The sequence below is a fragment of the Oreochromis aureus genome, linkage group 7 (genome assembly GCF_013358895.1).
Source record: "Oreochromis aureus strain Israel breed Guangdong linkage group 7, ZZ_aureus, whole genome shotgun sequence".
In the NCBI taxonomy this organism is placed as follows: domain Eukaryota; kingdom Metazoa; phylum Chordata; class Actinopteri; order Cichliformes; family Cichlidae; genus Oreochromis; species Oreochromis aureus.
This window is the reverse complement of record NC_052948.1, coordinates 3,330,281-3,354,192: the sequence shown is the minus strand read 5'-3', so window position 1 is coordinate 3,354,192 and position 23,912 is coordinate 3,330,281. Positions and strand designations below refer to the sequence as shown.

General features: G+C 38.3%; 3 protein-coding genes across 3 annotated transcripts in view; 1 reads left to right on the top strand and 2 right to left on the bottom strand.

Moving 5' to 3' along the window:
- LOC116309410 (protein arginine N-methyltransferase 8-B) overlaps nt 1–6,557 on the top strand; it is a 28,447-nt gene extending 21,890 nt beyond the window's left edge. Inside the window, exons 8-10 of the mRNA XM_039615586.1 lie at nt 754–904; nt 3,651–3,772; nt 4,909–6,557. Of these exons, the coding sequence (XP_039471520.1) occupies nt 754–904; nt 3,651–3,772; nt 4,909–4,992 (357 nt within the window). The 3' untranslated portion in view covers nt 4,993–6,557. The remainder of the gene's footprint in view (nt 1–753; nt 905–3,650; nt 3,773–4,908) is intronic.
- Nucleotides 6,558–6,692: 135 nt separating this feature from the next.
- Nucleotides 6,693–11,880, bottom strand: LOC120441307 (ras-related protein Rab-44-like). The gene is made up of 4 exons (XM_039615803.1): nt 11,870–11,880; nt 11,205–11,319; nt 9,958–10,034; nt 6,693–8,218 (listed from the first exon to the last, which is right to left on the bottom strand). Exons 1-4 carry the CDS (start codon nt 11,878–11,880, stop codon nt 8,131–8,133), a joined length of 291 nt encoding a protein of 96 aa, XP_039471737.1. The 3' UTR covers nt 6,693–8,130.
- Nucleotides 11,881–12,021: 141 nt separating this feature from the next.
- On the bottom strand, nt 12,022–23,534 carry cracr2aa (calcium release activated channel regulator 2Aa). The gene is made up of 14 exons (XM_039615797.1): nt 23,352–23,534; nt 20,546–20,941; nt 18,965–19,076; nt 18,704–18,884; nt 16,559–16,705; nt 16,227–16,317; nt 16,024–16,119; nt 14,813–15,000; nt 14,363–14,434; nt 13,317–13,362; nt 13,082–13,161; nt 12,611–12,956; nt 12,349–12,481; nt 12,022–12,035 (listed from the first exon to the last, which is right to left on the bottom strand). Exons 2-14 carry the CDS (start codon nt 20,753–20,755, stop codon nt 12,022–12,024), a joined length of 1,716 nt encoding a protein of 571 aa, XP_039471731.1. The 5' UTR covers nt 20,756–20,941; nt 23,352–23,534.
- Nucleotides 23,535–23,912: the final 378 nt, after the last annotated feature.

Below are 23,912 nucleotides of genomic sequence, written 5' to 3'. Positions count from 1 at the left end.
AGCAGGGGAAATCTGATATTATTGTTGCAGTGTTTTATTGTCACCAAACATAAGGCTCATTCCTCTGCAGCAAATGTGGCATCTGGCACCAAAGCCATCAAGCCATCAGTGAATATCTATTAGCACTGATGCCACGTGAAATGCCTTCATGTTTATGCTGTGGTAGTAGGTTTCAGGTAAGCTTTCCTCTGTTATGCAGCAATCATAGATAATTCTTTATGTTGACAGTAAACCAGAATAAGGAGGAACATGCTCCACACTTAGCATGACTCACTGGGATGATATGGGAGACCTTGTAAAATTGATTGGAATCAGGGGACATTTATAGACTTGGGTTGTAGAGCTTTGTGTGACATGATCCCCAACACCTGGATCATGACAAGTATGGCCACAGCTCCTTCTTGTCTATCCGACACAGCGGTTACTGGCTTCTACTTGTGGAGGTGGAAGCTTTACCGTAGGCTCCCTCCTAATGTTGATCTTCTGTCCTTGATGCATTGCAGATTAATTTTTTACAGCCTTTTAAAACTGGTAGGTTTAATTTCTTGTTGTGTGAATAAATAAAAGGTCCGGTGAAGGTAGGAGCGAAGCACGTCTTTGAAGACTAACTCTATTAAAGAATTCATATACATTTACAAAAGCACATTTCTGAGACTTTTCTTTGAAACACAGTGAACGGGAGAACTTAATGCAATGACTCACATAAGAAACTTGTCATTTGTTTTTGTAAAAAAAATATTTTTACTTTTACAGGAAGTGGACATCTACACAGTAAAACCCGAAGACCTGTCCTTCACATCAGCTTTTTGCCTGCAGATCCAGAGGAATGACTACATCCATGCACTGGTCACTTACTTTAACATTGAATTTACTAAGTGTCACAAGAAGACAGGTTTTTCCACAGGTAAGGAAGTTCCACCCAGCACTTCTGCTTACTTCATATTCTATACAAGGCGTCTTCATCTATCTGTTAGTTTGCCAGTTTATGTACAGCTTCAGTAATCGAGCTGCATTATATCTGTTAATGTGACAATTAAACTTTCTGGTCATCGTCAAGAAGACGTAAAAAATTGAGAAAAAATGGCCTTACAGCCACTAGCAATCTGACTCCTGGCCCTCTGAATCTGAGGCCTGTAGAGTGAGAGATGTAGTGTTTTTTTTCTTTGCAATTTCTCTGAGCATTGCACAGTCTGACCTCGAGGTCAGTTTGCCTTGGTGTCCACTCCTGGGAAGATTTGCAGCTGTCTTGAATGTTTTCCACTTGTGAATAATCTTCCTCACTGTAGAATGAAAGATGTCTTCATTTTATTTATTTATCTGCTTTTTTTTAGTGAAAGGGCCTTATAACTCTACCAGGATCCACTGATTTTGTCTTTCCTCCTGGGCACTGTGATAAAACACACACACATAATTATTACATATCTGAAACTTCTGATCATCTAAAAGTTATTATCAGCACCTGGTTGCTACTTTACCTTCTCAATTAGTGTGGAAGCAGACTGCATAGAGTCCTGTGAAAAACTTTTTTTTCAGAGTGTTGCACTTTTGATAGACATGACACATAATTAGAGACTAATCAGCAAATAATAGCAAATAATAACAGACATTATATGCAGATAACCAGATGAAACCATCCAGTTATCTGCACCTGTTTTTCTTAAAAAAGAAAAAAACAAAATAAATAAAAACAAATCTACATAAACAGATCTGAAACTATTTTCTAAAACTAGTCTCTTTTATTCCATTGAGAGAATTCTGAGCTTTCTTTGGAACAACAACCTCAAAAGGCCGGTCTCCTTTTGTCTTCAGTGTGGAAACTAACAATAAACCCTGATAAGAAGACCATGGATTCCTACTAGTATTTTATGGCTACAGTTGCAAGAAGAATGGAATCACATCAGGGAAAACCTGCCTTTATGTTTAAAAAACCCAATCCCTTTCATAGTAGGACATACAAATAACACAAGTCACTTTCTGCAGCCTAAATCAGGAGTGATAGATTCAGAAGACCCCAGGTTAAAGAGTGTCCTGTTTCTGAAGCCCTGTGTTTCATCACAGTCCAATGAGAATCAGAGCTGTATACTTTGCCCAGTGGGAAAGGCAAAAACCACGCTTCCTGTCAGGTTTTGTGTTCCTCATTGTGCTCACTTCTTTTCATAGATGGCAGACCAGTGCTTTCTCACATTGCATGTACAGAGGCCCCAGTGGCACACAATTTGTGTGAAATTAGGCCAGTCCAAACATTTGAGATTGTGGCGTTTTAAGAGAATGACTGCAGTTTTAAAACCTGTGTGTGACTGACCTCTGTTGGTGAAGGAGTACATTAAACTGAAATGTAAAGAGGAATAAACTGTCTTAACTGTTGGATTAACAAATATATGTTTTGGCTCTTTTGGTTTAAAAAAATGTGTGTAAGCACAGGTCATCTTTAATTTGTCAAGTACACCATCATCAAGGCCTTGTGACTTTTACACAAAGAGATGTATTGTTTCCTAACATCGGCTTTTTCTGCCAAAGCACCGACCCGTCTATTGATTTTCTGTAAGTTTGTCTGCCAAGCAAAGTTTCCAGTGTCAAAACTTGGGCCTTTCCTCCGGAAAAGGTTAGACAGATTAAAAATTACACACAAAAGGCTAAAACGGGCCATCAGTCTTTCACGCGGTCGTGAAGGACAGTGCATCAGACACACACACAGACTGTCAGGTGAGGAGAAAAACTGCAAGCAGAGGTCAAAGATTCCTGCTGGTCAGTACAAAAACACCATTTCATCTAGTGCAGTTGCAGAATTAGATGAAACAGAATTAGTTTCTCATTGCCTTTATTGAACTATGCCCCACAAAAGACCCTGGCCTGTGTAGCAGTATGCTGATTGACTCACAAAGCACTTGTCTATAAAGCCAGATCCACCAAGCTGCCACACAAAAGCTAACAAAAGTTCTAATTTATTTTAAGTGGTATTGACAGCGATGGTCAGAATGCTGGCAAATGCTCGCATTTGTTTTGGGACTGGGATTTCAGGTTTTACATTCATGCAAACTATATGAATGCACATAAAGAAAGACTGCAAACACACAAAGTGAAATGGTAATGGAAGAAGTCTGTGTTAGTTGAGAGGCCAAGAATTCGTTATCTGCATTTTACTTCAGAGCTGTATTCTGGATCTCAGGTGAAGACATGCTTTTTTTGCACTTAAGTTGCAGTTAAATTCACATCAGGGAGTTAGGCAGCTGTGTATCAGTAAAAAAGTCTCATGATTAATTTCTTGTATGCTTGAGTAGTATTCAAATCTTTGGAAACATTGTAAAAGGGATAACTATGTGGAGAAATGCACAGCTGCATTATTGACAGGGGATGACTTGTTGTTGTCTTCAGTCTGGGCTCTTTAGTTGGTGTATTGCACAAATTAAACACCTGAGATATCTGCAGCTGCTCATTAAAGTCAGTTAATAGTAACAAGATTTTAATCCAGACTTGTGGCAATAAACACCAACTAAAAGCTCTTTTCACAAACTAGTCAACAGTTCCTATAAGTGATCAATGATTTGTTGACCATTACGAAAGTCATTAGTGACATAAGTCATTTATGATTACTCTCGTTTTTAGGCGTTCATTACGAGTATTGTGAAAGTGTTTCTCTGTGTGTATTGCAGCTCCAGATGCTCCATACACCCACTGGAAACAGACAGTATTTTACCTGGAGGACTATTTAACAGTCCGAAGAGGAGAAGAGATCGTTGGCTCAATTGCTATGAAGCCCAATGAGAAAAATGTTGTAAGTACTGGTATGGATATATTTTGAAATTAGCATAGATAGATAGAGGAATGGATAGATGGATGGATGAATGATCCAAAAATAAATAAATAAATAAATAGATGGATGGATGGATGGATAGATGGATGGATGGATAGATAGAGGAATGGATGGATAGATGGATGGATGGATGATCCATAAATAGATAGATGGATGGATAGATGGATGGATGGATAGATAGAGGAATGGATGGATGGATGGATGGATGGATGAATGATCCATAAATAGATAGATGGATGGATAGATGGATGGATGGATAGATAGAGGAATGGATGGATAGATGGATAGATGGATGAATGATCCATAAATAGATGGATGGATGGATAGATGGATGGATGGATAGATAGAGGAATGGATGGATAGATGGATGAATGATCCATAAATAGATGGATGAATGATCCATAAATAGATAGATGGATGAATGGATGGATAAATAATGATCCAAAATAGATAGGATGGATGGATGGATAGATGGATGGATGAATGGATGGATAGATGGATAGATGGATGAATGATCCAAAAATAGATAGATGGATGAATGGATGAATGATCCATAAATAGATGGATGGATGGATAGATGGATGGATGGATAGATAGAGGAATGATCCATAAATAGATGGATGAATGATCCATAAATAGATAGATGGATGATCCATAAATAGATAGATAGATGGATGGATGGATAGATAGAGGGATGGATGATCCAAAAATAGATAGGTAGATAGATAGATGGGTAGATGGATGGATGGATGTAATAAATGAGTCATCCCCTGCCCACAGCAGGCTGTTTTCTCTTCAGTTTTGTCTGCCTGTCATGCAGGCAGCAGCCCTGCAGCGACTTCAACAAACAACAACAGATTCTATTGTTGACCTTGTCAGTGTCCTCTCCTCCCCTTTGGGATGGAGAAGCAGCGCCTGCTTTCTCTTCACAAACACTCTGCTTATGTAATACCATGTTCTGCTCTCTGGTCAAAAAGGAGATCTCATCTCTTGTCTCACTTGTTTTTTCTTGCTTTCTGCTGTGTATTTGATCAGTTGTTGTGTGAAGTATTGCTGAACACCATCCTTTTTCTTTCTGTCTCTCTGCTCACTTGCAGCGTGACTTAGACTTTACCTTTGAGCTGGATTTCAAAGGGCAGCTGTGTGAAGCAGCCATATCCCATGACTACAAGATGCGTTAAGTTTCAGCGTGGGGACATTGGTGCCCCGCTGAGTGTGACTCCTGAGCACCAGAGGGAGACAAAGACGCTCCCATGACCACAGACAGATGCACAGCGGGACCCGAGACTCACAGAGGAAGAAATTAGACCGAGCTAAAGACCCGGTTTAGCTGGCACCACTGACAATATCAATATTGTCACTACTTGTATGATGAAAGCAGGATGTTGACTGTTAAGCAATTCTGAATGTAACTCTGACAAAAATGTGTCAAGAAACTGTTCTAGTCTTGATGAATGTTAATTACTGACGTAAGTATATGTGAGATGGAGTGATGTACTTGTGTGTTTTCCTCAGTATTTGTTTTTCCACACTAACTCGGACCTTATGGAGCGATATTTGGCATTTTTAGAATACACAAGAGTTCAACTAATGAGTTACTCTAATGTCCACATTCTGTTACAGTAGAGAATACATTGAATTGAATTTTTTAAATGTCATATTATGTACTGTAGCAAATGATTACCGGTAAAATGATTTATTTATTGTTGTATCAGTTTAGCAATGTGAGAAAAACTAGAAGCGACTGAACACCACAGCCAGGACAAACAAAAATGTGTAATGTGAAAGGTAACGTGTTTGCATAGTCCGTGTAGTAGTGGTTTACAGTGCGTGTAAAATAGGAGGTGTCAAAGTTCACACTGTTAAACTGTTTGGGCATCCGTGTGCTTTGTGTTGTCAGTTCGAGCTGTGATGTTGACCTGCCAATAACATACTTTTCCCATCCGAAATGCCTTGACCAAGTGCCGAAGTGTACCTAGTTTTGTTCCACACTGCTGCAGTTAGCTTCTTACAATGGTTTCATCTGTAGACACAAGCCACTCTCATTCTATTGATTTAAGATTAAGCATTTCTTCAAATCTAGCCTCAAGCCATTTAGTCTATGCCTGAGTATAATTCATGTCATGGAATCAAAGGAAAGCCTGCGTAACTCAAACTGTTAATAATGCAGCTGATCCTAGACAGACAACAAAGAATTATTACAAAGGGAGTCAATAAAATATTGATGACCTGCTTTAGTTATATCCCAATATCTTGGCTTCAACCAAACTGACGGATACTGAAAATGAGGTTTTTTCTAGCAAATGTACTGTAAATGTAGTGTAAAGCACTTTGGGGTCCTTAGGGACTAAGTAAAGCGCTATACAAATACAGGCCATTTACCATTTACCAAATGTACGGACCACAAGATATGATTCTTTGATTTTTATCTCAGGCTCCACCTGCATTGCACACTTTTGGTTAAAAATGGATTCAGTGTGTTGATGGGGATCTTTTCATTTCCCCATACTCTTACTACAGTCATTGCCAAGGTACCCAGTGAAGAATTTATTCACTAAAGATCTGCAGATATTTTACATCTGAAACCTCGCATTAGTGCTCCGGATCGCCTCACACATTTCACAGATCTTGACATTGCCAAATCCAGCCTCCATTCTTAAAACACACAGATGCTCTTACCACCAAATTCTAAGCAAAATGTACGATGTGTGCATATGTTGGTATTGAATGAAGATCATCATAATAAACTCATGCAATTACCAACTAAAACAAAGCACAGCATCAAGCTGCAGCGTTGCCCTGTGAGAGCGCACGGTTTGATCCTGTGCATTTTATACAGGATCATCGTGTGTACAGGATCAAAGCTATTGGCACAAATAAGCAATATCACAAGTCATTTATGCTTACAGTTAATTACAATCATAGAAAGAGCACCTTTAGATTCAGAAAGAAAACATATTCAGAGAAACATCCGACTCATTGAACACAAACATGGCGACGGAACAAGTTATAAAAATTCTATTAAATCAGCATGCTGATTGCACATGTATTACTTTTCTAGTTGAATATATTGTTTCACATATTGTCATGTACTGTAAGTTTGAAAACTCAATAAACTGCAATGTCCAAACATATCCACCAGGTGATGCTGTACAATACATTTTTATTTCATGGTGCCAGGAAGGAAACAAAAAGTCCTCCTGTGCTTTTCACATAAACTGTACATATAGCTATTATTAATTTGTCTTCATTTCCATTTTTTATATACATATGTATGTCTACATTAGAGTAATGTGCAAGATCCTGGCAGTAGTGATTCACTGTTAGTGAGAATAAGTTTTTTTTTACCAAAACCACATTGTTACAAATTACATATCAAGTTACAGGGATATCATTTTCATAAATACTTGGCACCAAACATAGTAAAGTGAAAAGTTGAATAAATATTTGTCAACTGTCTGGTCTCTTGGGAATGAGGGTGTGTCTTTCAAAATAAAGCTGAGAGGAGTTCTCATGTTAATACACAGGTAACCTAGTAACTTGCAGTACTGCTATAACAACACCTATAATATAAAATAACATCAACAATAACAGCTGTGGGACAAATACTAAACAATATTTTTTGTTTGTTCATTAAAAAGATATAACTGCAGTTCACCAACTGAAGCAACCATAATACCCCGAAATGTTATTTAACACCACAATGAATCTTGGTCCAAAGACTAACCACGAACTTAAAAAGCGATCAAAAACTGAACACCAAAGACTTTTCAAAAGTAGTGTTAAATGCAATGTTGCTGGACAATGAGTCATACACTACAGTTATTCACACTATTAAGTCCACCTTAAATGTGTGAAAAAGACATAAAGGCGAAACATTTAAACACTGAATTCATATATTAAAAGTAAAAACTCCACATTTGAATACTATGAAGCCTTTGGAAGATTATTAAATATTTGAAATGTGTGAGTTACATTCAACTGCAAGTATCCTTCATTAAAAATGTTCTAGTTTGACTTGAAAAAGAGTGAACTTGGCTTAACATTTGTTCAGTGATATTTACATCTGACCCTCGGAGGGAAATCCACATACTAGCTATGACTCGTGTTTTACTTCATCCTCGTGAATAAGTGGTTTTTAAACTGTCACTAGTTTGGCAAATCACACATTTATAACAGAGAGCTTTTAATGCAAAGAGTAAAAAATTCTGTGATGACAATCAGCACGATATGTTCTCGCTTGCACATGTGATCACACTTTTACAATGTGTATCTACGTAAAGGGTAGTGCTTCTGTGTAAGTGTCAACTGCTTATCTGTCAGCAGCAGGATCTCTTCTTCTCTGAGTGGATACTGACGAGATGGACAGTCTTCTCCTTTTCTTGGTCTTCTTGCTCTTTTAGAATTCTACCAGACATAATGAGACAAAAATGTAGCAATTTCTAACAGGAACCTTGATGTGCATCATGATGCGCTTCGCCCTTTGTACTTAGATTTGCTCTGAAAATGCAAACGTGCACATGCATCAACTCTGCTCTGTCTTCATCAGTGATTAGTTTGCTCTCCTTGCTCAGTTCCTCACTATGGGAAGGGTCCTCTGGTGAAACCATGATGTAAATTCCACTTGCATCCATTTGGGTTTGTTTTGTAAGTGGTTAAGATGTCATAACAAGTTACTTCATTTGACAGCAATAATTGCAGACTAGCATGTCAGAGTACCCATGCTAACAGTGCTGCTATATGCAATGCATGGCAGTGGGTATCTCTGACGCTCTAGCGTTACATTCGTGGTCTGTGGCTGCTGCTGACACTGCGCATGGACTCCCCCCTTTGAGGACTGACAGAAACCACTCAGAATACTTGGGTGCTAACTACAGTACACGTTTGGCTCATAATCGTAAGTGCTGACATTTGAGAGATGGTGTGAAGGAACCTTTTTTTCATTGTTGTGTCCTGGATGCATTATCTTCCTGTGTAATTTGCTAGATAGTGTTAAGGCGCTAGGGATGTTTGAAAAGGTAACCAGTTCAACCAGTCCATGTACTGAGCTCTCACTCGTGATTTTTTATTTTCCCCAGTAGCAGCTGCGTGGTGGTGTATGTGTGCCAAGGACTGAAACCTCCTGTATAACTGTGAGTGCATTCCATCAGACATATGGCTACTCGTGGGCCCTGCTTACAAGTGCTGGTGTTATCACATACTTTTATTAGACTCTACTGCCTGCAGAACAGGGCTCTCTTTGGACAGGCCGAGTGATACTGGAGCTTCAGGGACTGGTCATGCCATAGGGCCCTTCACATGGTGAGATACCTCACTGCGTTTTCAGAGAACGAAGAATATTCTGGTAACCATTTTGTTATCTTTTCTTTTCTTGTGTCCAAGAGCAGAACCATAATCCCAACTCACACCATAATGCTGTCTACATTCACAAACCTACAGTATCCTAATTTCTAGCAGTAATTTCGTAAAACAGGTTACTGTTACTCTTTTACTTTCACTTGGGCATTTTACGTGACTGCTTTCTTTTTGTTACAAACTTTTGACTTATGTCTTTATACAGTGCTTACCACAGTAATTACCAATTAAAGGTAGTTGTAAATACCAAATGTTTTATGTTTTTGTAATGGTTAATCCAGTAGTATGCTCAAGGTGTGTAACTGAAATTATATTTTTAATGCTAAATTGTAATTACTGTTGTTACTGAATAATTTTAAAATGTGCTGTTTTACAAAAAAGCTGTAGAAAACAGTAAAGCACTTTATCATTTTTATTTAATGCCAAATTACAGTTATTTATTTGCCTTCATGAGCAGAAAAATTAGTTTTAGTGGTTAAATCTTAAGCTTGATTAATTATTGACTTCTCACAAGTAAGAAGTCCAGTGTACAAACTCAAACTTGGCTATAAAAATGTGGATTCATATTTTTTTTAATTAAATAACATGTTTCTAATATATTTTTGTTTTCTTGTTTTTATTACAGGTGGTCTAATAAATTTGTTAAGCACTGTATTGTCACATATAACATACATAAAGATGTATATTGGTGCAGGAAGAGGCCAGTCTCACAGATAATCACTCCACGCTTTGCCAAACTAAAGTTTGCCTGCAGGGCAAAATGTTGGTGAAATGTCCTTATTTTTGCTCACCTGGCTAAATGAACCATGGACTCCACGACATTGTATCCAGAGCAGGCGCTGCACTCATAGAACGTCATCTGGCAGTCCTAAAAGAGCCAAAAGGTGATAGATTAAAAGAATCTTACAAGAAAATCTAAAACTTTTAACTAAAACTAAAACTGCTGGAACACATGAATTTCCCCAATGATCCAATGAAGGACAGCAAAAGAAAGAATGTATACTTTATTGACCCCCTTGGGGAAACTCCTCTCTGCATTTAACCCATTCACTCCGTGAAGCAGGGGCTGGGAGCCCAATGGCTGCCGGGGTCCCCACACTGCCCGGGGAGCATTGTGTAGGGACGGTACTTTGCACAGGGGTACCTCAGGGTAGCCGTTCAGTGGATTCGAACCACCGACCTTCCGATCATGGGGAAATAGGATATTTCTGTTCTATTCTAAAATGACTTCTGTGCTACCTTGAGAAATGTAGACGATAAATCCTACACTTAAAATTGTAAAAGCACTAAGAAAGAAACATTTCTTATATTTTCTTATTTCTTATAAGACTCTGTCCAGTAACCATAGAAACTACAACACTCGCTAGAGATTAGAAGGATAAAAAAAACTAAATTATGAATATTAATTATTAATTCATGCTTCTTTTAATTCTTTTCTTTTAATTATTATTCATGTTTCTTTCATTTGTTATGTAACAGTACTAAAACAGAATCTCACTTGACCAACAGACACAGACCTTGGCTAACAGTGACTAAAACAGGGATGTCATCACCTGCCCCTTCCTTAGCCAGAAACAAGCACAGGCTAACACAGATCTGTGTCCACTTGGCTAAGTGGTTCATACTAGAGATGGCACGATACCACTTTTTTTCTGAACAATATCCCAAATTTTTCAGATCTCCTGTGTCTGTTTTGTAAATATCTTGCCATTTTGTATAAGTTCATACTCAAGGGATAAACAACAACCTGCTATTCTGTTTACCTGTGTAAAAATACACTGCAGCCTTAATATATAGGAAATCAATCTAATAAACTTAAAGCACAGGCTAAAACAGATCTGTGTCCACTGGGATTAAAGAACCACCCACCTCCACCTCATGAGTGATGTTCAACTTTATGATGCCTTGCACAGAAATAAATTTTTTTCAAGAATAATTTTTAATTTAATTTGTTTGTTTGTTTTTTATAGCAGGTAAGCAAGATAAAGCAAAACACAAAAATCGGGTTGTGGTGTTTTTGTGACTGGTACTGCCTTACCTTAACACTAGTGAGCCACTGTCTTACAGCTGTGAAACTCTCCTCGGTAGTGATATCATACATCACAACCACACCATCAGCCTTACGAAAGAACTGCTTGGTGATGCTTCGATACCTGCAGGACAAGCAGGAGGAAGTAGCAAAAAGAGACAGTGTTTTGTATTTATGGGTACAGCTTACATAATGGAAAAGTGCTTTTTCTGCCTCTTTACTCAGGTAAAAATATGTAAATGTTTTGTCACCGGTTTCCTCTTTCTGGTGCAAAGTGGGCCAAAACAAAAAAGCTGAAATGATTGAAGTAGCCGCAGGAAGGTGAGGGAGAGAGAGGCAGTTGATCATTGCTCTTCTAACGTGGAACGCTTTACAAACATTTGAACTTACACACTTGCTTTACTTCTCTCTGGGATAACTTCCTCGGAGATGAAACTGGTTTGATCACATACACAGAGACAAATAAGAACTGATTAGAAAGTTTAAAGATCTCAGCCTTTTGATATTTAATGGATCGGATTACATTTTTATTTTCGCCGATATCCACCTGACACGTGTCGGTCCATGAAAACCTCACAAGATAAAGCAAAACACAAAAATCCTGTACTGCCTTACCTTAACACTAGTGAGCCACTGTCTTACAGCTGTGAAACTCTGCTGTAGTGATATCATACATATCCCACATGCTGATACCTGCGCAGGAGGAAGTAGCAAAAAGAGACACTTACATAATGGGCTGTTACTCAGGTAAAAATATGTAAATGTTTTGTCACCGCATGAGAAAAAAAATGTTTCGTTTGATCATTGCTCTTCTGTTTTACACTGATTAGTAGTCTATACCTGCACATTCAGACTGTTATCCACAGTTAAACAAGTCTATACCTGCACATTCAGACAAAACAAATGACATCATAAGCATATAACGCCAAAGGTTATTATACTTTACAGTTTGATCGTATTTAAGACTACTTCAGCCCTGGATTGACCTTTCATTGCTGACACCACTGCACCCTGAAGAGAAAAAAAACTGCCATAACCAACTGTTACATTTAGTGCTGTGCAGGCAAATGCTTACAAAGCTCGAGGTCAACCACAGAGCTTCGAATCCTTTTCTCACAGCAGCTAATGTCTGTTTACACTATAAAATACGTACCCACAGTGGCAGAGGTGCCAGGGTGGAAGGCCTCATCACAAAATCGTCGGAGGAGGCAGGTCTTTCCAACACTAGAATTTCCTACCAGGACGATCTTGAAGAGCCGTTCAGGTGCTAAAGTGCTAACTTCCTCCTAAAGAAACAGGATGAACAGGAATAAGACCTAAAGAATATGGGAACTCGCTTTTTATTGCCAGTCAACAAAGGCTCACATATTATGTGTGTGAGATAGTTGACGCTACAACAGCGTGACGAAGCTTACATTCATGCTGTTCTCTTTGCCAACAGGCTGGCCTCTTGGAGACGAGGGGGTTTCCATTTTCTCCATGCTTTGTTGGTGCGAGACTGAAGACATGCGAGGATGAATATCACTCATTACCAAGTCTATATTGTCTTCATTATCTGAGACCTTCTTTCCTCCATTGCATTCTTGAAGTGGGGTTTGGATTTGACAGTCATACAGGAAGGAGGGGAGGTGGTCCTCCTCAATTGAAATGATTCTCTGGAGATGTCCTTGGCCTCTTGGTTGTGCTGCACAAAACGGCTGACATGACCCATTGACTAAGCGGTGCCTCATAGAGCTGGAGGTTAGTTCCTCCTCATCCTCACTGCAGATAGAAAGTAACATTGCAAATACAATAAACATTAATACATAAAATAAATAGCCATGGTTGTATAGGCTTTGGCTTGCCTTCCATTTGACACATCTTTCAAAGGTAATGACATTTGTTACCTTTTGAAGACATCTGTATTTATGCGTTTCCCGACACCAATTAAGGGCTTCAAACCCGATGTTTTAGAATTCTTTGGTTTCTGCAGAGTCAGAGTGTTTATTTGCAATATGGCACGAGAGCATGATATTTTTAATTATACTCTATTTGCAATATTTTTAAAAAGGACAAAAATAAAATGAACTGAGAGGGTAAATTGAAATAATCAAGGGAATGAAATTGACACATGAAACACACCTGATAGCAAATGTCTCTTTCATCTCGTAAATGTTTGTTCATCTCCCTAAAAAGAAAGAAGGGATAAAAAATAAAGACTGAGAACTTCAGTCAAAGTGGTTCAAACATTCAAATATATACAAGGTGCATTTTCTTTGCTCTTCAAATTAAATCTTTTTCGAAAATCTTCTTTATACTTAAATCATCAGGAGACACTTTTCTCTGTTAGATTCAGTTCAGCCTCTTCAGCCCATGTGTCGTTGTTGTTGCGACTGCTGCCATTTTGGTCCACAGCAAGTGTAACGCAACTCGGTCAGATTAAGATCAGATTAAATTGGCCGGTCATGATTATGCCACCTCTTCGCCCTGATGATTAGGATTCTTGTGATGCTCGATAAAGAAATGTTGTCTAATATGTTTTAAAGGAACTGGCTGGATGTGAGCATGCACAGTGTTCCTGCATACTTTCCAGTGATCCAGATAACGGGATAAAACATTGTGCCATTTCAGATAGAAGGCCACTGTCTGTGCTGAATAACAATCATGCTGGACGTCAATATGCGATACAAAAAAAGGGTTCCCATTGCTGCATTATTCATTCATTCATTTCAAATTGTTGGTGCTGCAGACAGAGATGTGAAACCGTCCAAACACGCGGTCTGGAGTTGAAACAGAAAAAAGTCTTTGGATAGCCGGAGAGGAATCGCTGTCACTTACTGTAAAGCAACATTTCTTTCAAAAGCAGCTTTAAATGATCAAAAACTCATCTTCTGAAAAGGCTTTGAGGCTGAGAAACTAATCTGTCTTTCTTTGTTATGGGACTGGTGCACGTAAAAGATGAATTACCAACTGAGATGTTTGCTCCTCAGTGCTGTTCTGATTTAGTTAAACAACAAATCTCACATGAAAACAGAAAGAAATTACTTTTTTGGATAACTTGTTTCGTTTGTAAAAATTGGCTTTGGAGCTCATCAGTGGGAAAGAAATAGAGACAAAACACCCAAAACTGATGTCATGTTTCTGTACACGCCTATTCTTTCTAAAGCAGACTTTACTCTGATCCATACCTTAGCAGGTCCAGTTGTTTAAGGAGACTTTCTCGCTCTCTCTGCAGGCCTTCAGTTATTCTGTATATTTCTCTATTTTAAACAACAAGGCATCAGTGATTATTAATACTCTGTGATTGCATTATACTGTATCTTGCATTTACACTTCTCATATATGACTTGAACAAGTTTATAGTCTTTGGAGACAGTTTTTACAGCATCAGTAGTGAAAAATAAACAAAATTAAAAACTCTAACAGACTGTGGGTTCATACAAAATTCAATATATAAGAATAAATTTGCGTGATGACAGTAAAAAGTATAGTGGACATTGCTTTGTTTTTACAAATTATATTTATGTTTTCAGTATCAAAGTTTTGCATCCTAATCAATCAGCAACAGATAAGAAATTGAGAAACCAAGAGCTCGAGGTACCAAAACAACAGATAAACCGAGATCAGTCATCGCTTACATCTCTTTGTCTTCATGCAGTCGCGTGGACTGCTCTTGCAGTAAACTCAGCTGCTCCTGTGCCAACATCAGCTCCTGGGAGGTGTGTTCCAGCTCCTGTGCCAACTCATCATTTGTCTGCTTTAACTTCACATTCTCCACCTTGGTCACATGCTGCTCACTGTGTAGTTCCTGGCACTGACTCTCCAACTGGAGGTAGGTGGGTAGCGAAAAAAGAAAAAAGGAAAAGAAGACACCTCAGATAAGATAGATGAATATAACTGGTTACATCAGGCACTGTCTCAGCATTTCATAAAGACTAAATATAAAGTGCCTGATGCTACTTTAACTTCTATTAATATGATGAATGTTAGTAGACAGCATGAAGCTAGGATACAGTAACATCAGATATGTTACTGCATTAAGATCAGATTAGATTAGCCAGTCATGATTATACAGCCTCTTCACCCTCGCGTTTAGGATTCTTGTCCGGCTCAATAATGTGAAGTTAGGGTTAAAGGAGTTGTCTGAATGTGAGCATGCAGGATGCTCCTGTATACTTTATGCATTTTTCCAGTTATGATTCAGGTAACAGGATAAAACAGTGTGCTGTTTCAACTAGAAGCTCAAAGTCTGTGGGGAAAAACAATCCCATTGGACAGGTGTCAAAATGCCACATAGATGCAAAAGGAAAGAAAAAACTGAGTTTGCTGCAATGTAATTTTTGGACACTGTGTTGAGTTATTTTCCTGTTGCATTATTCATCCCTTCGTTTTAAAATGTTGGTGCTGCTGACAGAGACATGTGAAACTGTCCAAACATTTGTGGTCTGGAGTGCACTCGGTGCATAAACCAGTAAAGGAGAATAATAAGCATTACCAGACTGAATGCTGTTTAAGCTTTCGCAGCCATTATGATGTATGGTTGATTGTTCTGCATAAACAGCAAAGCCTCATGACCAGAACTAATTTTCAGCTTGGTAATTAATCATAAAAGCATAAAGGTGTGATATAACCTGCTACTATCTGTCTAGCATTTATGGCCAAGAGTGAATTACTTTATGACTCCATTCTGTTATCTGTCATGTCTCACATGTTTTCCTGTTTTAACAACTGAATTTACCTCACTTGGGTTAAAGAGTTTCATCTGTAATTTATTTTCTCTCTATTAGATTTCATCTAAATACTCCAGTGTGGGACAGTGGAGGAAATCATTCTGCTAAATTCAACTCACTCTTTTCTGTTTCTGGAAGAGTTGTTCCAGCTCCTTCTCCTTACGGGACAGCTGCAGCTCCAGGTCCTGACTGCGAGACAGAAACCGCTCATAGTCCTTCAGTGGACAAAGAACAAAGTTGAAATGTCAGATTAAAATGCAAAACATCTGACAGAGCAAAGATAAGTCGACTCTAACAAAAAACACCAGTAAATGCTTTGTACCTGCAGCACAATTCTCTCCTTTTCACTTTTTATTTGCTGCTCCATCTCCTCATATAGTCGCTGGATCTCATTATCATGTGTTGCTGCTTTCCTGATTAGATATAATAGTTAGATGTAATGTTGTGCAATATATATAAATAACCCTGTTGACATAACAGATCTATAAAATTGATCACTAAAATAATAATGCAATAGAGAGAAAAAGCTTCTGTAAATGATTTACACAGTGATTAAGGAGCGCAGCACTGATAGTCATTCAAATCTGAAAAACCTCTAATAATATTTCAGCCTTTCATGATGACTGCATCAAACATACATGAATGTTTTCTGACCTTTTGAGAGCACTCTCCATCTCCCTCTTCTCCTGGTTGGCCTCTCGGATCTGGGATGTCACTCTACCTAGGAAGTCCTCAAAATTGGATAAAAGGTGTGGTTCATCCCGGCGCAGCTGGGCCCAAAGACTGCGCACTTCAGCAGGACTGATGGGACAAAATTAAGCAGATAATTGCAGCAGCTAAGCCAATTCATTTACTGATATCAGATGTCTTTGTCACAAGGGTTCATGAGGAAAAAAGTACCGTTATTTGGAAGAAAAATAGAAGTAATACGGCAGGGCACACTTTTACCACAGCAACAGCACATGACAATAACAATGAATAAAAGCAGCTCCACTATGTGATACACATAGTTTTTAAAAGGATATTTTATGTTTAACCTTGAGAAATCAATCATTATTATTACACTGTAAGAATCTAACTATAACACTCTTCTTGCTGGTGTAAATGTTTTTTAATGTGCTTCGAGGTCTACAACCAATGCATTAAGAAAACAGGAGTCAGAGGTTGTACACTGTCACTACGTCCATATAATAAACTCTACAAACATGAAAATTTAGTATTTTCTAGACGGGAAGTTGCAGCCGCTCACAGTGAAGGAATTTTCCCAATTTGCTTGGAAAGCATTTGCTTCAGAGCTTAAATTCTGTTTGGCGAGCTCTCTGTGAGTCTGACCTGGTACGGCCTATTGTCTTCTGACAGCTGACCCCGCAGTACTACACACACACTCAGAATTTCTTCAGAAATGTTCCCGTTCCCCTCTGTTCCCTGGCAACAAACTAGATCTCCAATTTCGTTGTACCCTGTACAATGACAATAAAGGCTATTCTATTCTGTGCCACATTTTTAATGTTAGTTCATCTCTATTTCCCTCATTCAGTTTATCTTGGTGTAAAATTTGCTGTATTTTATTTTAGATCTCCTAACTTTGTTTAGTGCTAAAAAACAAACAAACAATGACTTTAAGGTAGATATCATGTGGTTGGTGCAAAATTATAGCTTTTGACTTAAAATGGGACACTAATACCGAAAGTCACAAGATGCTGTGTGAAGGTTCTCCATCCTGAAAGTCTTTCACACCTTCAGACCCTGAAATTGCTAAATATTGGTCAAAGACCAAACAGCTTTAGGTCAATGCAGGTGGAGCCCCTAATGCCCTCCTAAGTGGCTGTAATCAGAATCAGAATACTTTATTAATCCCAGAGGATATTATGTGGTCACAGTTTCTCCAACACAGTAAGAATAGCAACTAACTAAAGTAAATTAAATAATACAATTTATTATATATTGCAAATATATTACAAAATATGGAAAATATAACAACAGCTCTAATAAATACAAGCTGTAAATTATAAATATCCCAGTACATTACACAAAATGAAAAATATATAAAATAAAAGCAACAAGTGTTGATTTCTGGAACATCTGTAAACTGTTACATTGTATTCCTACTATGGAACAGAATAACAGCAGGTTATCAACATGCCTTTAAGTTATTAGACTAGGAAAGTCAGAAACATTTTGAAATATTCATTCTCCAGGTCTGCCCAAAATCAATATCAGTTAGTGCTGCACAAATTCATCTGAACTAAAATGTCATTGTTCACCTCTGACCAGGTAGGTGGAAGCCAACAGGATGTGTAAGTCTGACATCCACCTCCACTACTGTTTACTTTTATTGAGTTAGAGTTGCTTGTTAAAGGTTAGTCTAGTCATGCATTTCGTAAGAGTCTGTCACTACATAGCTTTCACGCTAACAAAGAAAACTCTAAACAGACCACAACAGGAGTTACTGAGAAGCAGTCGTAAAAGAGGAAAAAACATGAAAGTTTACATTAATGAGGTCTGTGAAGGAAGTTTTAAGTATAAAGATTTTGAGGAAGTCAAGTTTCTTTGAAAATTCTAATGCTTAACACTAAATTACTATGTTTTTGATGTAATCATGTAAAAATGACTTGAATTTTTAAGCAGACGCACTCTACCAAGCGGCAAGAGGTTTGCTTATAAGTGGAAACAACGTTTTTCTCAGGCTGATTAAAGTGTCAGGCTTTAAATAGGTTTTCATTTAAAATTTAATGTACAAAATGCACAAAGGTGTGCAAAGACATGAAAACAGACCTAATACACTCATACGGTACTCACTCTTCAAAGACATTGTTGGCTCCAAGGCTCTCCATAAGCATGCAAAAGTGTTTTTCCTCCTCATCCTCTTCTGCTTTTGCCAGACCCTCTTCTGTGTGTGTCTGGTACAGGACCTCTGGCAAGCTGTTCTTCTCCCCCATGACTTCCTCTTCAGAAATGGTATTACCAAACAAAAAGGAACCTAAAAAAAGATCGAGAGCTTAGATGATTAATAAGAAGTGCGATCCTACTATTTGAACATGAAACAGAGTGAAAACATACTAAAGCCGGAGGAGAACTCTTCCAGGGTGAGGTATCCGTTGTTATCAGAATCAAGGGTATCAAATACATTCTCCAACTCCTCCGCACTTAGAGGAAGCTCGCTGTTCAGCCTCTGTTAATCGAGACAGAAAATACAGCAGATATTCAAGGACATTATTAGTACTGTAACTTCATAGTAGAGTTTTATAAGGAGAGTCGTGCGCAGTGGAAATTGTGAGCTAAGGAACAGTCGGGTTATTTTCCTTTTATTCCTGGTGATTCTGAATTGAACCAAATAAATGCTAGAGCTTCTTTAACAGATATACATCTTGTTTAGCAAAACACTGCTTCACACACATGCAGTGAAACAATCTTCCTCGTGTAGCTAGAGCCTTCAGTTTGTGACCATTGGCATCTCCACTGGAAACGATGGCGATGCAAGACTCAGATCAATCTCTCTTAACATATGAGCTTTTCATAATCTTTAAGAATTTAAGGCTTTAAAGGGTTAATCCAAAGGAACGTGGGAAAGAGAGAGTCTCCTAAAGAACTGCTCATGACAGCAACTTCTCTTCTTTAACAAAAGCCAACACAACCACACCTCTGCAAGCAGTTCGAGTTTGTGTGATGTTTACACTGTTGCAAATGTTGACTGATGCTCACCCTTAAAATCTAGGGCAGGGACACAGAAAAGATACCATCTTTCTACAACTATCAGCTGTTCCTGTGAAGTGTTATCAGAAGAACATATCCCTTATGTTGGCAAACACTTCAACTGTAAAGCCATCCTCTTCGTGATCGTGGTTGGAAACGTATTTTAAGCTGTGAAGCCAAGTGAAAATGACTCAGCCACTGAAATTGCAATGTCAACAGTGAAAATAAACTCAAGCAGCACTGTTTATTTAGCCGTTATATCGTCACAGTCTTTGTCAGCTGAAAGCAAAGTGTGAAAACAAACCCTGTAACACGACGAGGTATTGCCTTTAAGTAGAGAGCAGTCAGTGCAGATGTTCATATAAATAATTTTGAGGACTGGACTGCCGTCATCATTACTAAATTAGAAACCATTATCATAAACCACAGATCAAAGCTTATCTTCTATGTGTTTGTCCTCCTCAGAGCAAGAGCCCAGGAGTGCTTCATCAAAGTGTAAGCCGTGGCCTGGCTGAATATCTGAGGGGCAAATAATCTGCACAATAATGTGAGTGGAGGAGTTGCATGACAAAGCTTCCGCATGGCTCTCTGTCTCTGAGTGTCTATTATGTCGCTTTGAAAAGGGTGCGCATGTCATATCCGTGTCCTGTTCAGCATCATTAATGAGTGCACAGACACATCCCTGCATATTATTCTGGATAAATGATGACCTGTTATCTTTAAACACAATAAAAATGTGATGTGTAAACTGTGGTTTTACAATAAAGATTGAAACAGAGAAAAAACTTAACTGATTAGGAATGATTAAAGTTGGTAGTAATGATGTTTTCTAATTCTTCTACTGGCTACTATGAATGACATTATTTTTAGTAATGTTAAAACACAGATAATTACACTAGTTTAAAGATAGCAGAACTTTATCAGTCATCCTTAAACCAGAAGCCTCACCTGCATGTCCCGTCGGGTGATGAAACCCTTGTTCTCGATGTCGCACATCTGGAAGAACTCGTGGGTTTTCTCCAGAATAGTGTTCTGTCCAACATTCCCGTTCCCACTCGTACTTGCCTCATCGTTGCTTTCTTGGCTTTGCCAGGCGGTATGGGTCAACATGGAGTTCATGGCACTGGTGTTGGCACATGGAGCAGTAAAAGCTGCCATGGTAACTATGAGTTTGTTGATAGAAGATTGTTTGCCACGTCCTTCATATGAGCCAGGCACAGACTGAGGCGTGCAGGAAAAAGATCCCAGACGAGTGGAGCTTCAGACTGCTGAACATCTGAGGCTTTCACCAATGTCACCGACTGTCATCTCTTAGCAACCACCTCTTTAATTACCAGATCAAACCTATGAGAGAGACAGACAGAGTGTTCAGTTATGACTGCTTTCCCATTAAATATACATTTTTTTGTTGTTCTATATACAAAAGTACATAAAATTGTATAGAAATTAGAGATTTGTGTAAAAACATGAAGTCTATAAAAGGGAGTTTTGTTTGATACATCTAATTAAACTTAAAAGAATTTGAATACAAACACAAATATTAATTGGTTATAATCGCATAACAGACAAGAACCACTCATTTAAAATGTGTAGGTCCTTTCTCTCTTCCTGCCACAAAACCTGATTCTGTTTTTGACTTGCATAGTATGTGCTGCACACCTAAAACTACTGCTGCTCTTCTCTTTACATTCAGGGATGACAAGTAAACCCAAAACTGCAGCTGAAACTTGTGGTATGACGAGGGTGGTCTTTGCCAGGAAATATTGACTGATTACTCTATTACTGGTGGGTTTTATGCAGACAACAGTTCTGTGTGCATTGGTTTGGAAGACTGCCTTCAACTTGTGCACCGTGACTTTGCTCAATCAATTTATAAACAGCAGCTTCTGAAGCTGTGTGTGATGACCTACGCAAATGCAGACATGTGGAACAGACAGAGGAAAAATCTGACATGCATGTAGGCAGGTAAATGAACAGATGAGAAAGCAGGTTCAGACACACACTGGCAAACCCACATGGAAGGACCTTCAAACTTAAGGGCAAGTCAAGTGATTCATATTTGCTTTGCTCATAAAGTTGACTTAAAAATGTCTGCATTATATTTAATCTAAACTAGTTTGGCAAACCTTGACGATAAAGTCAACATTTTACCAAAGATTTAACTTTTTACATTTATCTATTACAGCATTTGGTTTCCAGCCTCTCAATGTTTGCATAAAGTGGTAAGCAATATTAGCTATTGTTTAATATGCTACACTTTGTGTAACATTTATCATGTCAAGCCTCACGAGGTCTATGCAAAACACAATGATTAAGAATTTCAGAGGAAACAAGAAAGGGAACTAAGGTGAATTGCTGTTTCAAGAGGGTGATGTAGTGCTTTTTTCCTCAGGCTCATAATATTAACAATGATATTGACTATAATCGTTACAGCCTTTAACCACATAAGCACACAAGGTTAATGCCTCCTGTGTTGAAACTTGGAAATGTTGTCTATTCTTTTAGAGAAAACAAATAAATTATTTTTTTTTTTTTAAACTACCTATGTAATGCCTGGATCCTTGTTTTCACTGCCAATTTTAGATCTGGCATGTCAATTATCAGAACTGCAAATAAAATAATATTTGTTTAGAAAGAAAACTGTCCCTTTCCTAAGATCCAGTGTTTAAACACATAAAAGGTACCTACCTGCTTTGCATAGCTGCCTTATCTGTCTCTGGGGTTGGCATGTAACAGCTGTTAGAGCTACAGCAGTTAGCAACATTTAAGCAAACATTGTGGTCAGGGCTAGACTGAGACAATTTAAGTTGTTGGTCTCCAACTAACCACAACAGTCCTAACCATTATTTTCCCTTCTTTCAACTAGCCTGAAACAGATCAATAACTGGCAAAAACTGAGGTGCCATTTCTCAGACCTGTTCATGTCAACTACAATTAAATATAAAGTGTAATAATAATGAGAAAATGTTTAACAAGTTGACTAAAAAAACAAAACAAAAACGTGGACTTTGCAACACATCTTCAGAATATTTCACAACATGTAAACTGTCCTCTGCTTTCTTCCTCTTATAAAAATTGATAAACTGTCACACTTGTATTTTGAACCTGTATTTACAGAAAATACATTTTAATGCACAGCTTAAAACTAACGACTGGGACTGTTTGTATTTAAGTTCAGTGGGTCATAACCTCCCGTCTTCTGCCAAGTCGTCCAATGTTTTTATATCGCTACATGTGTCGTCAGGATATTTCACGTATTACAGGCTGCCAAACAAAAATATTCACTCAACTTCCTAAAAAGTCATCGGCATTTAAATATAACAACCGTCGATCTTCCGCCACAGGGTGGAGTATGTGCAACTTCAATTTGTTAAATAAATACCAGTTACACCTGTCAAGCAGTCAAATTAATCGTCACATGCACATTGTAAATATAGCGAAAAGAAAGCGGGGACAACGCTTGTGGTAAACGAGACAAAACTAAGAGAAAAGAATAGCCCGGGTTTCAGTTCACGTGTGGCTTGACAAGTTAAAACGTAATGTTTACTTCATTTCCGATGTTGTAAAACTTCCTGTGGCAACTGAAATCTTCTCAATATAAAAGTAGTGCAATAACAACAGTGCAAACAAACGTATTGCATGAACATATTAAAGAGGACTTCCCGAAAACATACAGTTGTAACGTTTGGCTAGCAGCAACGAGAATGTGCAACCTGTTACTAAGTATTTAGCGGCGAATGGGTAAAGTACGTACCGGTGACTAAAAAGTAGAATTCAAGTAGAAGAAAATAAATATCTTGCGCTGTATCAGCGTCATCCGCTTCATATGAAGTTCACTGTTTACTATAAACTCCCTTGTGTGGTTGCGTGTGTGTGTAAAGGAACTTGAGTGAGCAGCACTGACGGGGCAAACTCGGAGGGAGGGACTTCAGCCAAGTCATCGCTGGTAACCGTAGCAACGCTAACAAGGAAGTCCACACGTGGTAAACAGCCGCTCAGCAGCCACCATCAGCCGCGAGGAAACTTATACATCTTGTAAGATGTGTTATCTTTCTTGGTAGTATTAGCAGTATTTCCTCATACTACACTAACTTTGTAAAGTATGAGGAAATAACCCAAATTCATTTTAAGAGAATGTGCCCTGCAGTCGCTGTTTGTTTTAAGACACAAAAGAGAGGTCGTGTCGTTGTTTTCCCGAATGAGAAACTGGTTTTACCTGTAATGAATCCTTATGTCTACACAAGATCCATCGTATTGTGTGAGTGGTATTCACATTTTTGTTTATGGTAGACACTGATGAAGGAATTTAATTGGA

Coding starts and splice junctions, on each gene's coding strand:
- LOC120441307 (XM_039615803.1), bottom strand. Junction 10,035..11,204: donor AGTGGCTCACTAGTGTTAAG/GTAAGGCAGTAC, acceptor TGGCTCTTTTAG/GACTGCCAGATGACGTTCTA. Junction 8,219..9,957: donor TCCATGGTTCATTTAGCCAG/GTGAGCAAAAAT, acceptor TATGTCTGGTAG/AATTCTAAAAGAGCAAGAAG.
- cracr2aa (XM_039615797.1), bottom strand. CDS start 20,755: ATGGCAGCTTTTACTGCTCCATGTGCCAACACCAGTGCCATGAACTCC. Junction 18,885..18,964: donor AGAGTTCTCCTCCGGCTTTA/GTATGTTTTCAC, acceptor ATCTTTTTTTAG/GTTCCTTTTTGTTTGGTAAT. Junction 13,162..13,316: donor AAAGAGACATTTGCTATCAG/GTGTGTTTCATG, acceptor CTGACTCTGCAG/AAACCAAAGAATTCTAAAAC.